This window comes from Diospyros lotus, chromosome 11 (assembly GCF_014633365.1).
Source record: "Diospyros lotus cultivar Yz01 chromosome 11, ASM1463336v1, whole genome shotgun sequence".
NCBI classification, from domain to species: Eukaryota; Viridiplantae; Streptophyta; class Magnoliopsida; order Ericales; family Ebenaceae; genus Diospyros; species Diospyros lotus.
The window spans coordinates 30,893,783-30,911,498 of NC_068348.1; the positions used below are offsets into that span (position 1 = coordinate 30,893,783).

Genomic DNA, 17,716 nt, shown 5'->3' on the forward strand with positions numbered 1-17,716 from the left:
GGTTAACTTAAGATTTTTGGGTGCCGTGGGGCAAACCCAATAAAAATTAATTTTGTGTCATTTTACACCTACCATCTCAAGTTACATCATGAAAACAATAGTCTTAACTGAACTTGTATGGGCTTTAGTGTTAGTGTTCCTTGAATGCAAAGGTAATGATGGAGATATCGATGATACTACAATGCATTAGACAATTACTGACCATAGTGTCAAAATCATTTTTATTAAAGGTGATTTTGTCTAAAGATTTATTTATTTTTGTTAGTTTTTACTTTACAATATAAATTACAAAATTCCATTTCTTCTCAACGATTAGAAAACAAAAGATTTCGCTCTCATAAAAAGCACTTTTTGTTATGGGCTAATAAACCCCACAAATATATATATATATATATATAAAGTGATTTTATTTACTCAAAGTACTTTTTGACTTTTCCATGCAACACTTTGGCGGCATGTTTGGCAGCTACATCTAGCTTGAGACCACCACCCCTATAATTGCATGTGATTTATTGGCTTGAATTTTTGGTCATTTGGGTTAATTTGTTGGTATTTGGTTACTAAATAATAATAAATAACTTATTAATTTAAAATTCATTAAGTTATTCTCTTATTTAGACTAAAGAGAATAAATTATTTTTTTATTTGTCGAAACATTTTAACATATTTACAAGGGGTGAGAGATTGACGGAGATCTAAGTAGCACGGAAACGCATTTGGGACGTTGTTTCAGCATTTTCGAATCGTTTCTGGTTTCAGAGACGACGAGAAATGCCCAAAATCGAATTTGGGCATTTCTGTAAATTATGAAACGTGTGGGTTGTTTTGCAATTTACTAAAACTTGTTGGAAACGCGTTTCAGCATTTCCGGTGACAGCCACCTCGCATTCCCTCTCTCACTTCTTCTTCCTTCTGGTTCCAGTTGCCGTCACTCATTTCTCCAAATCCGTCGATCCGTCACTTCCAATTCCAATCGCCTATCGTCGTTTCTTGTCGAAGATCGTTCGCTTCCGAATTCGTCGCCTCTGATTTTGCCGTTCATTTAGTCGCCGCTTCCGATTTTATCCTTCCTCTAGTTCGTCACTTCCAATCGAACCTCTGTGTGTGTGTGTTCATCAGACTGTGTTCCTTCAGTCAAATTTCTCATTCCTTCAGGCGTATGCATTCTGTGTGTTTGTCTTTGTTTAATTTATGTTTGGTATTTTGTTTTTAATTTATTTATATTAAAATTGAATTAATTTTAAATTAATTCATTAATATAACACATTGTATATTACTGAAAATAATTTTTTATATTTTAATTATTTTTTATAATTTACTCAATTAAAAATTATATTTACAAAAATTCTCCTATATTTTTAAAATTTACAGTTTATCCCGCATTTTTGTTTTTTTACCTTTTTAAAAAAATGTCGTTTCAATATTTCCATTTCGTTTGGAAAACGTATCGTTTTTTGTTTCCGTGCTACGTAGACGGAGATGATGCTTGACAACGAGGCTAGGTGGGTTGTATAGTGGGACAAGAAGCGATCAGTGGCGAGGTAGGAGAGGTGGCCAACAACAAGTACAGAGGATGGAGGAGAAGAATAATGTTCTACCTCTACCGATCCTGCACCCATTTGCAAACCATATTTTGTCCTAACTCATTTTATTCTTCATCATCCGCATCTCAATCATCACCAATCATTGAAATAAGAAGTTGTGGCGAAGATTGTACTCGACAACGAGAGTTTTTTAGATATGGGTTGTAGAGGATGAGTGATAATTTGGATATTTTAATATGTGTGTATTGCACGCTCTAATTCAATTCTAACGAAGTGTGTAATTGGCTCAAAAATATATAGTTTAGATATATAGTTAAAATAACAACAAAAATTGAATTGTCACACAAAAAATAAGTCAAAGTATAGGGGTGAAATTATAAGTTTGGCCATTTTTCAATGTAAATGTTTTATTCATTATTTATTTCTTTGATTATAAAAATAATTATATATAAACAAATGATTAAATTATCTGATATTCCTTTATCATAAATATTATGGGACGCCTCATATTTTAAGAAATTGATCTGTGATTAATTTTTTTGTACTAATTTTTTATTATTGATTTTACCGAAAATCATATCTAAAATTACATAATATATTTTTTAGTGCATAATAAATAAAATTATTTTTATTGTCTCAAATGTTAATAAATACAAAATTATAAAGTACATTTAAACTTATAATTTATGAAATATAATATAAAATTTTACTTATATTATGTGAAATAACATTATAAATAATATCTTAAATTTATTTATAAATATAAATTTTAAAATATATATTTTTATTGAATGAGTACGAGTTGTTGATATCTTGTTGGTGGGCTCAAGGGCATTTGTCTTTATACTAACCAAGTCCATAATTAGTTTGCTACGTAATAAAAAGGCTTCATATCAAAGGTTCTTTGTTAATAAAATTCACACTTATTATTATTTTAATTTTCTCGATGAAATTTAAATATCGATCACAAATAAAATTACAATAATCTTCTATTATCGAACTAACCCATATGAGTGAATTCTTAAAAAAATATATATATTTTTATTACTTTGAATAGTTATTGAGTAATAATTAGAGAAATAGTAGCATTTGATTAACATTTTGAAATGATCACTTTATCAACTTAGCTGTAGGGTGTCAAAATTCTTATCTAGGCCAAAAAAACTTGGTTTAGGTCTAAAATCAAATAGGTTTGATTCAGTTTTCGATTTGAAAAATTTAAGTAGTTGTTCTTTAATTACGAGTGAGCATCACCATCGATTGAATTGCTTAAACTAAATAGATTGAACATTTTTCAAAAACTAAACCGACCCAATTGAATAGTTGCTCAAATCAAGAAAATAAAAAATATTCTATTTTGCTTAACAATTTCTTCTTCTATGGTTCTATTGAATATGTCATTCTCTACTTTCTAATTTGGTAAAAAAATAATATCATTTTTAACATTTTAGTTCGTTCAATTAATATTTTAATTTTTTAATAAAAAAATTAAACATAAATAAAAAATTAAAAAATTCAAATTTTAAAATCGAACCAAATCAATCTACAAATTGAACCAAACTAAACCGCCCATAATGAGTTTGCGACAACCCAACAACCTCTATATATGCCCAACAAAAAATGCTCCATATCAAAGGTTCTTTGTTAAACAATAATCTTGTATTATCCAACTAACCCATATGAGTGAATTCTTAAGAAAAATATTTTTATTACTTCAAATGTTTTGTTTGTAAATAATTATAGAGTAATAATTATTGAAATATCAACATTTGATTAACATTTCGAAATTATCACTTTATCAACTTAACTTTAACGTGTCGAAATTTTTATTTAGGTTGAAAAAGTTAGTTTAGGTTTAAAATCAAATAACTTTGATTCAATTTTTGACTCAAAAATTTTAAGTAATTAATCTTTAATTAGAGGTGAGCATCATCGTCAACTGAATTGTTCAAATTAAATAGACCGAATATTTTTCAAAAATTAAATCGAACTGGCTGAATAGTTGCTCGAACTAATGAAATCAAAAATATTATGTTTCGTTGAACAATTTCTTTTTCTATGGTTTTTTCAAATTTGCCCTCTACTTTCTAATTTAGCAAAGAATGATATTATTTTCTATATTTTAATAAGTTTAGTTTTTTTAATTTTTTTAATAAGGCAACAGAATGTAATTGAAATAATAGAAAAACTCAAATTTGAAAATCAAATCGAATCAACCTACAAATTAAATCGAATCAAGCTGTCAATTTTAGCCAATTCGATTTGATAATTTAAATTTAACCAAAATTTTGTTCACCCCTATCTCTAATCTCGTTCGATATGGTCCCAATTTTGAATCAAAAAATCAAATACATAGGTACACGTTTACTATTACATGCATACATTATACATGTATTAGAGTAATTTAGTCTGATCTTAAAATATGTTTGAGGAAGCAGTTTGATCGCTTATAAGCTGTTAGTGAAACTTAAACACTGTATAATTTATTTTGTTACATGTTTATCAAAAATGAAAGAGTTAAACACTACTTTAATAGTGTTTTAGAAAAGTTCTCCCTATCTTTTCTCAAAATATTATTATCAACTTATTTCGTTAAGTAAATATTTTACAATTTTGCCCTATAAGAATTTTGATATTTCTAAGTCTCTCTGCCCTTAAATATTACAATCCATTACCGCCTTGCTCCCATTTTCATCTTGTCGTAACCTCCATCTCAAGCGTTGTCTCCAACCCTATCGTTGTCGCTTCTATTGCTGTCTCCAGCTTCCATTATAGCATTGTCACCTCTATTCTATCGCCATTGTTGTGCCTCTAACCCCTATATGTATATATATTAATGTCTCAATTTATATATTTGATATTTTTATAAATTAAACATAAATATTGTATTAATAATTATATATGATTTATAAACATGCTATGCTATGATAAAATTTTTATTAGTTAAATATTAATTTATAATTTATTTTTATTAAATATTAATATTTTATAAATTTTATTTATATTATTTAGTAATTTATTTTAATCTTTTTATTAAGTATTTATTAGTTTTTTCAAATCAAATACATAATTATATAAATGAAAACTTAAGATATATTTATTTAAACATATTATTAGCTTAAATATTAATTAATTTTAAATAAATAAAAAAATCATCTTTGAAAACGATAACCCAAACACCCTCTTACTCTTGTTGGGTTGAATCTTTAATCCGGATCACTTGTCAATTTAAATCCAATCAAAATACACTTTGATTCACTAGTCAAAAAAAAAAAAAAAAAGGATTTTTTTAATGAATGATAACGTTAATTTTAAGGTAGGCGTCGGATAAAAATAGAAACATTGGATACGATAAATCTGTCGGAAAGATCTTTCCACTACTGTCCAAACGCTCATTTTATCATGGCTTTTTTCCTCCACTACGCGCGTGCACGTGAACAGTATCTCCCCACGCTTTGCCCTTACATATCCCACACTCAGCTTGCGCGCGTGATCACGCTCCCCCTCAAATCCCCGGCTCGTGCCATCGACGCGCTTCTAGAATTCGCTAAAGCTCCGGCCATCTCTCGTGTTTACGGTGGGGGCCCGCCCACTGAAAGGCAATGATCGGTGGTCGAAACATGGATGGGGAGAGTAAATATGGGGTAGATCGCGTCCGTATGCGCGTCGCTTTCGGGCGCACTGTGGGCCGAGGGTTAGTTGGGAGATCCGGCGGTGAGCCAGTAGGAGAGCGACACGTAGGAGAGGGAAAAGTGTTGGACGGGTTTCGGGGAGGAGGGGACCACATGGCAGCAAAATCTTGAACTGAGCCTGCCACTTGATTCTTTGCCTCACCGGCAGCCGTCAATTCTGTTGGTTAAAGACGAAAATACCCTTCCCTCGATTTCCTCCCAAGGCGCAAGGCGTAAGTTAGAAAATAGTGAGTAGGACACCGTTGAATCAACGAGGACGTAATAGTCAATTTCTTAGTTTTTAATAGTAAATTAATATGCTAATTATTTAATAATAGATTTAATTTTTAATTAAAATATATTTATTATACATTAATTTTTAATTTTTAAATAATTTTATTAATTACTTAAATATTTTAAATTTTAATATATTTATTATTAACTAATAAAATTATTTAAACTATTCTAAAAGAGCAAAAATTTGGAGTGAATGAAATAATTTCGTTTTAATTTTAATTAAGAAAAAAAGAGAAAATAGAAAATAAGAAAAGAGGGAATAAGGAAACACAATCTTGTGATGGGGATCCAATCTTTTTCTTTAGGGATTCTTCTTCATGGGTGGATGAGACTGATTTAGAAATTAGGACAAGTAGCATATCTTGCCCTATCTTCCTTTTTGTTGAAAAGTTTGCTCCATTGCATGTTGCCTATTCTTACTAAATCTTCATTTTTCTTTTGTGAAAAATGCAATTCGCAACTGAATTTTTGAATTAATTTATAATCGAAGATGGTTACAAATTTATCACCATCATTATCGTGACTATTCTTACAAATTCGTAAATTCAAACCACATTTCAGTTACAAATTTATCGCACATATAAATCGGTCCACGTCGTGTTTCAAACACAACCCAAAGCAATTTTATTCTGTCTTTCTCTCTGTTTCTCTTTCCAACTTTTCTTTAGTCATTTTCTTGCTCAAGTTTCTACACTGGGTAGATATTTTTAATGTTATTCCTTTAATCTCTTTTCTTTTACGGGTGCAGCAAATATAAGAGAAGAGAATGTTAAAATTTCAAAGGATAGTCGTATAAACACCCCATACATCGAACAATAGTTTGAATTATGAATATATTTTATACCTAAGTACTTATTTTGGTGGATAACTGAAGATTAACGACACAACTACTAACACTCGCATCAAAAACTCAAATAATACTTAGGGAATCGTTATAATAAATGGATTCATACAATAAGGATGACGAAGATCTCCCCTAATATTCATACATATATATTTTTAACGTTACTAGAACTATACATATATATATTAATAATTTAAATATTCTCTTATATTTTTTTTTTCGTTATGAAACACGGGATATGTCATATCTTTTAAGTCGTACACACTTATTAATTCTTTTTAATAATATTTTTATTTAAAAAAAATCAATTACCTCACGCTTTGACTTAAGGGTGTGTTTGATAACATGAAAAATGTCACATCAAAAGAATTAAATTTCATATTTAGTATTTGACATATTATATTTTTTATGAAATTCAATTATATGGTACAATCATTAAAGTATATTTTTGTTTCTTTTCCATGAAAAATTCCATCTAAGGTAGATAGTTTTTATTTTCTATACAAATTAAAAAATAATTTCTTTTTCAACTAAATGCTATCAAACACACCTTAATAGTCAATTAAGCATACTCTTAATGTTAGCTTTTAACCTTTGGTCGATTTACTTGATATGAACAATTTGTGAGTTATTGCTTGTAATTGGGATTTATTCAATACACACGTAAAGATTAACGTCGACACACTTATCATTATAAATAAGAAAGTTTTTATTTTTTGTGTTAATTAATTAATTGATAGGGCAACCAAGTCATAAAGTTGCATGTATCATAAGTCTTCCAAGTGATATGAACCGAGTCTTTTCCCACAAAGCATTGATCCCTTACAAAGTCAACATCACAATAATATTTTCCCACGTGCTGATGTCACACACCAAAACATTAATCATGTTTCCTACGAATAACCTAATTGTTAATTATTTTAATATCTTCTTATATATAAATAGATACAAGTAGGGGAGAATAAAATTTCAATTTATTCGAATTAATTGAGTCGAATAGTTCAATTTTTTTCTTGCATCGATTCAGTTTGATTCATTTTTTCTCAAAAGTTTAGTTTTCGATTTTCAATTTGATTTTTTGGTTGAAAGAATCGAACTAATTGAACTGACTGAAGTTTAAAATGATGTTATTTTGATATTTATAAAATTATATTGTTTTATTTGATTTTGTGTGTTTTTTATCGATTACTTCTATTTTTTTTAAAAAAAAATTGTGTTTCTTCAGTTTAATCGATTCAGTTCGATTTATATGGTTTGATTTTGATTTTTTTAGTTATTAATTATTTTGATTTTTCAGATTAATCGACTGGTTCGGTTCGATTTTGCTAATCAATTATCAATTAGATTTTGATCGATTCAGTAATTAAAATGACCGTTTATACACTTTTAATTGCAAGCCACCATTTACAAAACCTTCTAACTTCTAATTTTTAATTTTTATTTTATTGTTAATTAAAAAATTAATATATTTTAGACTTTTTATTCTTGTATCTTATTCTCTTTTCTATCGTTGAGATAATTAAAATTATTTACATGTTCTAAGAGAGTTTTGGGTTCATCTGACTTTCCCGACCAGCCATTAGTGACCATAATTAAAAAAAAGATAATGTTAACAATAATCTTAACCAAAATGTCATATTGAGATAAGTTTGAGAAATATCTCACAAACTAGAGTGACACATGGAAATTCATAATAATTTTACTTAAAATTGATAATAAATTTAATATTTTGAAATGGCACAGATAATTCATCGCACGTGTTCAAGAGATTAGGATATCACGAGATCGTAGGTTCTATTATGCCTCTATACGAGAATACGCAATTGAGTGTGTCTCATCAATGGGCCAAACACCCAGGATTTGGCTCGTGATAAATATGTCTATTCACTTGGGGGTCGTGGATGGATTATGGGTTTAAGAGATGGTGAGATAGGTTTGGGTCGAATATTGGCCCTGTTTGTTGCAGCTTAAAAGTTGCAACTTCTAGCTTCAAAAAAGTTGGGATGTAGTGTTTGTTTTAACTTATAGAATTCTAACTTATAGCTTCTACTAGCTTTTAGAAGGGGTAGAAGCTGGCTTTTTCAAAGCTGGGGTACCCCAGCTTTTACAACTTCTGGTTAAATAATTACATTTTTATGACAATTTTGCCCTTATTTTTAGCAAAGAATTACTCTCTTATCTACGCAATCATGGATTTTTCTTTTCCACCGCCATTTCCATTTTCAAATCTCTTCCTCTCTCTCGTCATCTTCCTCTCTCTCTATACTTTAATTAATTTTTTTATAACACTTAAAACTTATACATATACACTAATTAATTTTTAAATTATCACTCTATAACTACTAAAGGTATTATGGATAATTATACAAAAATAAGTTATTTTACAGCTTACGGTATCAAATACCACAACTACTTAACTACAACTTCTAAGAAGGTGCAGCAAACAGGTTCACAACTTATTCTAAGTTTTAGAAGCTATAATCTAAGAAGCTATAAGCTATAATTTCTTTAATTAAACTGCAACAAACGGGGCCATTGACGGTGATCGAGAGACTTTTCGAATTTTTTACATTATAAAAAAAATAATAATAAATCTACTTACTACTATAAATTACTATTAATTTTCAATAAAACTATAATAAATTTGTGTATCACATCAATTTATGAGACTTATTTGTCAAACTTGTTCATGAATATAGCGTTTTCCTTGTCCCCCGAGCAATGGATTAAGCATATTTTATTTTCATATAAAATTAATTTGTTGCACCTTATTTTAAAATTTTAGAATAACTTTATTAATTAATTAAATATCTCAAAATACGATACATTTAATATAAACCAATAAAATTATTTAAAATTTAAAAATAATGTTCAATAAGTATACCGTTTTAAAAAATAAAATGTACTTATTCCACCAAAGGTGTGCAATAGTCATTTTGGACAATTCGGAATGTGTTTTTAAATTCAATTTTATTGACGGTTTACCTATATTCAAAACCACGACTAAACCATAATATACACGAACACTGTCAGCTATTTTAACTATAATAATTAATCAAAAAGACGAAACACATAATCCAAACTAAACTACTAAAGACAATTTTTTAAATTCTTAAACCATAACCGATCACTTCTTTTGTGATTCCACAGCTTAACATTTAATTTGATTAATTTAAGCTACTTAATTTATTTTACTCACTTCAATTGACTATTGTTCTATGGACTATAATTATTAAACCTAATATATATGACTCTCTCAATAATTAAATATTTAGTCTATAATATGTAAAATATTATGATTTTATATTTTAATTATTAAAAATTATTATTATAAATTCTTATCGTGACAAAATATTAACACGTGTGTGTATATTTTTACGAGTGACATATCATTTAAATGAATAGTTAGTAATATTTAAATAAATTGGCCGATTTATTACTATTTTTTAATAATTAAAAATATTTAATATTTAATTGTTAATATATAAAAAGTCAAAATTCTGTATAGAATTTTAGTTTGGGGAAAAAAAACACACACGTGTATCACATAGCGGGTGGCATTTGAGAGAGTGGAAGTCACGCGCGGAGCGATGACGTGGCAGTTAGTCCCTATCCTACACTTCATGCAGCGTCCCTGTCCCTAGCCCTCGCATCACTCCTTGCTTTGGTTCGCCCAACAGAATAAAGCGCTGCCTAAACACAGTGAATTCGTAGGTTATGGATATTATTAAAATAATTAAAATAGGTTCAGTTCATGCCACAATCTTACTGATTGGGGAGAGGAAACGTGGGACTTATCGTAACTAGTCTAATCAATTAAGCTTGCTCGAATTTTTTTTTTTGGGTTCAATCCAATTAATTTTTTTAAAAAAATTAATTTTCAGTTAAAACAATCGAACTAATCAAATTTTAAAATGATGTTATTTTAGTATTTATAAAATAATATTATTTTTCAAGGGTTAAAGTGTAATTTACTATTTAATAAAAGGTTATACTATTTATGCAAGAATTCTCCCTTAGGTGCGACAAAGACTAGTAAATTAGACAAAGGGTTTTATTAATGAATCCATACTCTTTAAGGTATATTTAATGTATTTAATGTTGAGTGTACAATTATTTTTATTGGTTGGTGAAATGTTTTAAAATACAATATATTTATTATTAGTTAATAAAATATTTAAACACTAAAAGTAAGTGCATTAAATGCATGTGAACGAGTCTTACCGACACTTATTAGCAAAACCCTTCAATAAAATAGGTATTTAATAAAAAATAATGTTAATTAATAAGTTGATGAAATTTTAGAAAGATAATATTAAGAATCATGACTGATGACGATATTATTAGTTATGTGACGTTTTCTCATTTGAGACGACTAAAGAGATCATGTACCATTATCTCATTTGCTTAATGGCCCCGTTTGTTTCAGCTTAATTAAAGAAATTATAGTTTCTAACTTCTTAGATTATAACTTCTAAAACTTAGAATAAGTTGTGAATTTGTTTGTTACAACTTCTGAAAAGTTGTAGTTAAATAGTTGTGGTGTTTGATACTATAAGTTGTAAAATAACTTATTTTTGTATAATTGTCCATAATACCCTTAATAGTTATAGAATGATAATTTAAAAAATAATTAGTGTATATGTATAAGTTTCAAGTGTTATAAAAAAATTAATTAGTATATAGAGAGAAAGAAAGATGACGAGAGAGAATAAGAGATTTGAAAATGGAGATGACGATGGAGAAGAGAGACTCTTGATTGCGTAGATACGAGAATAATTATTTGTTAAAAATAAGGGTAAAATTGTCAAAAAAATGTAACTGTTTAATCAGAAGTTGTAGAAGCTGGAGTACCCCAACTTTGAAAAAGTCAGCTTCTACCCCTTCTAAAAGTTAGTAGAAACTATAAGCTAAAATTCTAAAAGTTAAAACAAACACTACATATCCACTTTTTTGAAGTTATAAGCTAAAAGTTGTAATTTTTAAGCTACAACAAATATGCCCAATACCTCATTCAATAAAAATACAATATATCATTGATGATACAGTAATCAGTCATCAGTTATAACTCTTAGTATTATTTATTTTAAAAATAGTAATGACTCGTGCCATTATTCTTTTAGGATGGAGTGTGTATAGAAAAAATGGTAGAAATGTAATTTTCATTACTAATTGAGTTTGATTTCTCCAGCTAAATATTAATATTTTTAAATAAAATAAGTATAATAAGATGGGAAGTTTTACAAGTATTTAAAAGGTATTGGTATCTTGTATAATATAAATAAGGTAATATAATATATAACTTAAAAAATATAATACACAACACGAAAGATTAATTTTTTTGGGAAATGATTTTTTTCTTTTAGAGCAAGAAACTTGAGGGGTTATCAATTAATGCATAATCTTTTGGTGAAATTATTACACTTTCTTTAAAATCTATGTCCGTCATTCTTTTAACCTAATCGGACAAATAGACAGATAAGATGCGAGTTGAAACTTAATTGTACGGAGAGAGGCTCGATTCTATGACATTGTGGTAACCCAAGTTTTTGAACGTATACAATGGATTACTTGCGCTATCCACACAATTTGAAAAATGATATTTTGCTTGATAAATAAGAAAATTTGTAATATTCAAAAATCGAAAGGTATTGATATCTTATACATATAAATAATGTTTGTTGATCAATATATAAATAAAAAAAAATATACAAAAAAGTGTTATGAACAAAAGTACTTTTTATTATATTTTTTAAATTTATCAAAAAAAAATTATATAATTTCTTATTTTGAATTTTTAGATAAATTTATCTCTTCTCCTTTTGATAAATTATTTTGAGCCTTATGGGTAAATTATTTTGATGTAATTTTATCTTACATATTTTAAAAAATGCTACCAAATAGTATATTATATATGACCCAAAAATATATATTTTTATGAAAATACATTTGCGTGATAATTATGTAATAAAATATACAAAACATCCCATTGGATATGATATAAGTTTACCAAGTTATTATATATATGTGTATATATATAGGATCCAGAGAGAGCCTAGCACCCCAAGTCATATTAAACACAGAGAGAGAGACTGAGAGAGAGAGATGTTTGCAGCAGAGAATGGGCTGAAGGGAGACCCTAGACTTGAGGGCATCTCCAAAGCTATTAGAGTCATCCCTCACTTCCCAAAACCTGGTTCCTTCTTCTACCCATCATTTCTATTGCCTTGGCTTTCATGTCTCTGCATATATATACATATATATATAAGTACATACATGTGGCTTTCTCTCTGGGTTTTCTTCAGGAATAATGTTCCAAGACATCACCACTTTGCTGCTGAACCACAAAGCCTTCCAGGACACTGTTGACATCTTCGTTGATAGATACAGGGACATGGGCATCTCTGTTGTTGCCGGTACTTTCTCTCGCTTCCTCCCATTTTCTTGGCTTGCTCCATTTTCCTTCCAAACAAAAATGAATTTTCCGTTGCTTTCTAGTTTCTTAATTCCCATGTTCTTGCTGAAGCCAGCCAGTGCATCTCTGCCCATATTCTAGGCGATCTAATTCTATTTTAAATCCGAGCAGTATGTATTCTGGCTTACCTTTACAAGATTGATTGGTTTTGCAGCACAATTCTGGCCCTTCTCAGAATGCAATTCTAAATTGTTTCACTCTTGAAGATTTTGGGTTCATAACCTCTCTGAATTCTGGGATTTTTCTAGTCAAGATTGTGCTAATCATAGTCAAGATTCTCAGGCATTTTTCCATTTGTCTCTTCTTGTTTTCTAAGTTTGACATAATATTTAAATTTACACCCCGACCCGAGGCTGGATAAGAAGGGAGACCGAGAGTCAACATAAAACTCTCGTCAAATCAAACAACACAACATGAAATCTAGACCTCTCGAAGTGGGATTAAAGCTTGATATGATGTTCCTTGCCAAAACAAAGTCAAAGAAGACGTCTTAATTAAGCTGCTACTTCATCCATGTCCTTTGAACAATGTGAAACTGCCAAGCTAATCTTGCAGAAATTCTTGATCTGTTTCTGATTGGTATTTTTATTTCACTTAAAAAAGAATTATTGTCGTTATCGATATATACATATACATATGTATATTGGCGGCCTGTTTCATCCATTAGCTCCAAATGAGCCTTGCCCCACACCTGATTTCCTCTAAGATCTGTTTTGGTTTATTTCCAAGAGAAATTTTATCCGCCGATTCAAAGATGCTTTGGATTTATGTGATAGCCCAATACAAGACACGAGTTTGGATTCCCCTGTTAACTGTAAATCTTTTCCTATTTTCATTTGATTGTCCTTTAGAATGTCTGGTTATTAAATGGCTTATCTTGATTATGATTGCCAGATTATGTAATTGATCTGTCAGTGATATTTATGGCCTTTTGTGATCAAATGTTGTGGAAGTGTGATAGGGATTTTTCAGTTTGTTCTCTTGTGTGACTGTGGATGCATATAATCTGTAGGAATTGAAGCTAGAGGATTCTTTTTTGGCCCTGCTATCGCCTTGGCTATCGGTGCAAAGTTTGTTCCATTACGTAAACCTAGAAAATTGCCGGGTATGCCATTTGCTTGTCAAGCTTTAACACGTGGTTTGTTGAAAGTTCTGTTTTTCCTTATTTAGGAACAAGGAAACAGCATAGATATCCATTGATTCATTCGGTTCCACTTAATACTCTTATGTTGTCGATCCGATAAAATTCTCCAAGTAAACATGTATCGAGTGTTTGTTTGGTGGGAAAAAGCAGGGTGGACAGAGATTATTTAAGGGTTAAGGAGCCATCTGTTCTAATTGTTGAATAGAATGAGATTTCATATAGTCGACTTCTCTTGAACCAAAATTTTAATGAATCCACAGGTGAAGTGATTTCGGAAGCTTATGTGCTTGAGTATGGTACTGATTGTCTAGAGATGCATGTTGGTGCTGTGCAGCCCGGGGAACGAGCAGTGATAATTGATGATCTAGTAGCCACTGGTGGCACTCTCTCTGCTGCAATAAGACTATTAGGTGAGTTGGGGCCGGCCCTATCATAGAGAGCTGTAAATAGCGTACTTGTTACACATTCTCATCTGTTGGTTTCATCTCACAAGCTGTTTGCTTACTGCTTTTCTAGAACGTATGAAGGCCAAGGTTGTCGAATGTGCATGTGTTATTGGGTTGCCTGAGGTGAAGGTAGTGCTTCTCTAGTGATATAGCCCATCTCACTTAGTGGGATTAAGGGTTGTGATTCTTGTTGTTGTGGGTACTTACTTCTTTTGTACCATCCTGATTCACAGCTCATATTTTGACAACAATTTGCTGCCTTTTAGGGACAGCAGAGACTGAACGGAACGCCGCTTTATAGTCTTGTGGAGCCACGGGAAATCGAACATTGTTGTTAAGGTACAATGTCCTTGTTGTTATATATTGAGATTGCAAAATTGAGAAATTGCATCTGTTGGAATCACCTTTACATGCACATGAAATACAACTGACTGTTGAGATGAATAATCTCAAACTATGTTTGAATTAGTTATAACAATGTTGGGCCAAGCCTGGCCCAACCCACGGGCCCAACAAACAAACAAACAAATAAATAAATTCTCATGTGCATTATATTTTATAAATTTTTATATTATATACTTCATAACTTTTCTCTTTCTTTTTTTTTATTCTTCATTATAACTTTTCATTTTGAGATAATAAAAACAACTCGAGGCCTTACCCAATACGATAAATTGTATTTTTTTCTCAATAAAATGGTCGAAAAATTATTCAATACAGCTTTCTGATTGTATTTTTAATAAGATGCTTATTTTGTTCTGCTAATGACCCACGAAGTCTACCTCCCACCAATCCTCATAAAGCAGTGAGTTTCGTGCACTTGTGATGCTTTATTTAGTCTAACAGGCATTTGTGAAAGAAAATGGTAACACACATCCAAATCCAATGGTAACAGATGCATTGTAGAAACTAGTTTCTTGCATTCTCTATTGTATTCACTAACTGCTCTGCCCTGCCCTCCCCAATATAACTTGCATTTTTGTTCTTGGATGGCTGCTGGTATCTGCAGGTGTGCTCATGCTGAATTCTTTGTAGAAAAGCCGATGTTTGGGGTAAAAATTCCTGCTCTTTCGCCCTCCCGAGTGACCGAGTCACTGAATTCTGCTAGCTGTCTTGTTATTCTTTCTGCTTCCCCCGGGCTTTATGTTCCATTCCAAATGCGACCAGCCCAGCCATGGTTGAAATGGTGTTGTAATGTTAGTCAGTCAATCATAAATGACACGCCAAAACTTGCCCGGTACAGCAAGCTGTACAGATTTCTGTGTGCTTACTTCGTAGCCCTACCCGACAATCCTCAGAAGCCCTGGCATTGGCTGGTGGATTAGAAGTTAGAACAGAGCATACTTGAATATGAGGTTGAATGGGTCCTTTTCATGTTGAAGTTTCCTTGCAGCTTCTCCAAATACTGTGCTTGCTTTGCATAATTGTACCTTATGCATATTGTGTGTGGCTTATCATCATCATATCTGATTCTTCTGAGATGTTTGAGCTCAATTTATAGGATTGAGGGATGCGCACACTAAGGGTTGTGGAGAATAATGAGAGTTTTGTGGTATTTTACACGCCTCTCTAAAAACTGTTATTGTTAATTCTTAAGGGTGAACGCGGTTGGGTAAAAGTTAAACTTTTGGTTAATTTGGTTGGGTTTATAAATTTAATTAGTTCAGTTTAATTGTCAAATTGTTCTACAACCAACTAATTAATCAAATGCTATGATACAAGAAATGTCTCAGAGGGTGTCATTTTAGCATTTTCGAAACGTTTTTGTTATAATAAAAAATGTTTATGGACCTTTTTTGTAATTTAAAAATATTTTATAATTATTTTGTAATATTAAAAAAATATCAAAAACATATTTTTAATTTGGACACACATTTTCATCTACGATAAAGTTAGAAACAGACGAATTTTTTTTATCTCTAATCAGATTATATTTGATTATTTTTTTTAAATTTATAATTTATTTTTAATTAATAAGTCATAGAACTTATGTTTATATTTGTTTAAGTTATTCAGAAATTTATATATTTTTTAAATTAAATAATTAGTTTTAAAAATTATATTTACAAAAATATTTTTATATTTTTTTCATTCGTTTAGTTCATATTTTTCTTTTCTTATTTTTTTTAAAAAATAATATTTTCTCATTTTCATTTCGTAAAGTATCTAATTTTTTTATTTTCATGCAACTTAGATCAAGTACGTTTACATAGACTTAATAGTAATACTAATATTATGTATTTTTAATTAAAAATCATAAATATAAGATTATTTATGACTAAAACGTCACAAATTCAAGACTAAAAAGTGTTGACAGGATAATCTCTTAAAAAAAAAAAAAAACTAAAAAATGACTTTATTCTAAAAGGTACCCACCATCCAAAAAGCCCCAAAGCCTATTCTAAAATGTACCCCTGTCAAAGCAAGTCACATGCTACCTTTTGCAAGACATGCTCCTTCTATGTACAATGCTCCTCTTCCATTTTTTCTCTTTGTTCTATATGTTTGGGATATGATTCGTTTTTTTTTAGTGAAAAAGAAAATAATAATCCACGGCATATGTTCAAAAGTTTGGATATCGCAAGATTTCCGTATAGCTATCAATAATTTATATTTAATTGAGGGATTAGTCTTTGAGATTCATCCGATAACTCATATTTTCATTCGCTTATGTCAATAACGTATCAAGCGTGTGAATTCTAGAGAGATTAGAACGGTCTCGATCAAAAACTGTGCATTAATAAATGACCTATTGAGTTTCCACTCTAAAATAAAAATATTTTTACATGTTCGAAGAATTCTTTATTTATTTATTCTTTATCTCCTAACTCCATAATAAATCATTAAAATTCTTAATCAATGAAAAGACTTAAGTATCTATATTTTTTTCATTATCATAATTATAAGTTTTAATGTCATCCGATGTTATCGAGTACAAATTTTAAACATACAATAAAACACCAAAAACATTAAAGGTGTTAGACAATCACAAGCACTACACAAACAAGCCATGGAAATCTTGCCAAGATATATTATTAGAACAATAATAATAGTGAGAACAACAAATAAGTAGAAAGGGAGCCAAGTTTAGCCGCACCGGAAGGCAAGAGGAACAGACTTGGCAAAGACCCCCCCCCCCCCCCCCCCCCCCCCCCCAAGCCAGCTTAAGTGTGTCTATGGGGCACAAGGACTTGGTCCTAGGGCAAGGGTGCCCTATTGAAGGATGGTGAACTCTTTTAAAGAGTCACGAAGTAATTGGGTGTAGGGATGTCAAAAGGGTCGACCTGGCCTAAAT

The 17,716-nt window shown here is 30.2% G+C and overlaps 1 protein-coding gene across 2 annotated transcripts; it reads left to right on the forward strand.

Annotated features, from left to right (window-relative positions):
• The first annotated feature begins 12,404 nt into the window (after positions 1 to 12,404).
• LOC127812555 (adenine phosphoribosyltransferase 5-like) lies at positions 12,405 to 15,902 on the forward strand. Of its 2 annotated transcripts, none has more exons than XM_052352976.1 (7): positions 12,405 to 12,552; positions 12,662 to 12,772; positions 13,844 to 13,936; positions 14,236 to 14,385; positions 14,492 to 14,550; positions 14,688 to 14,760; positions 15,431 to 15,902. In XM_052352976.1, exons 1-6 carry the CDS (start codon positions 12,462 to 12,464, stop codon positions 14,757 to 14,759), a joined length of 576 nt encoding a protein of 191 aa, XP_052208936.1. In that variant the 5' UTR covers positions 12,405 to 12,461; the 3' UTR covers position 14,760; positions 15,431 to 15,902. The 2 variants fall into 2 exon arrangements, with proteins under 2 accessions (XP_052208936.1, XP_052208937.1); XM_052352977.1 differs by having other exon boundaries at positions 14,697 to 14,760.
• The last annotated feature ends 1,814 nt before the right edge of the window (positions 15,903 to 17,716 follow it).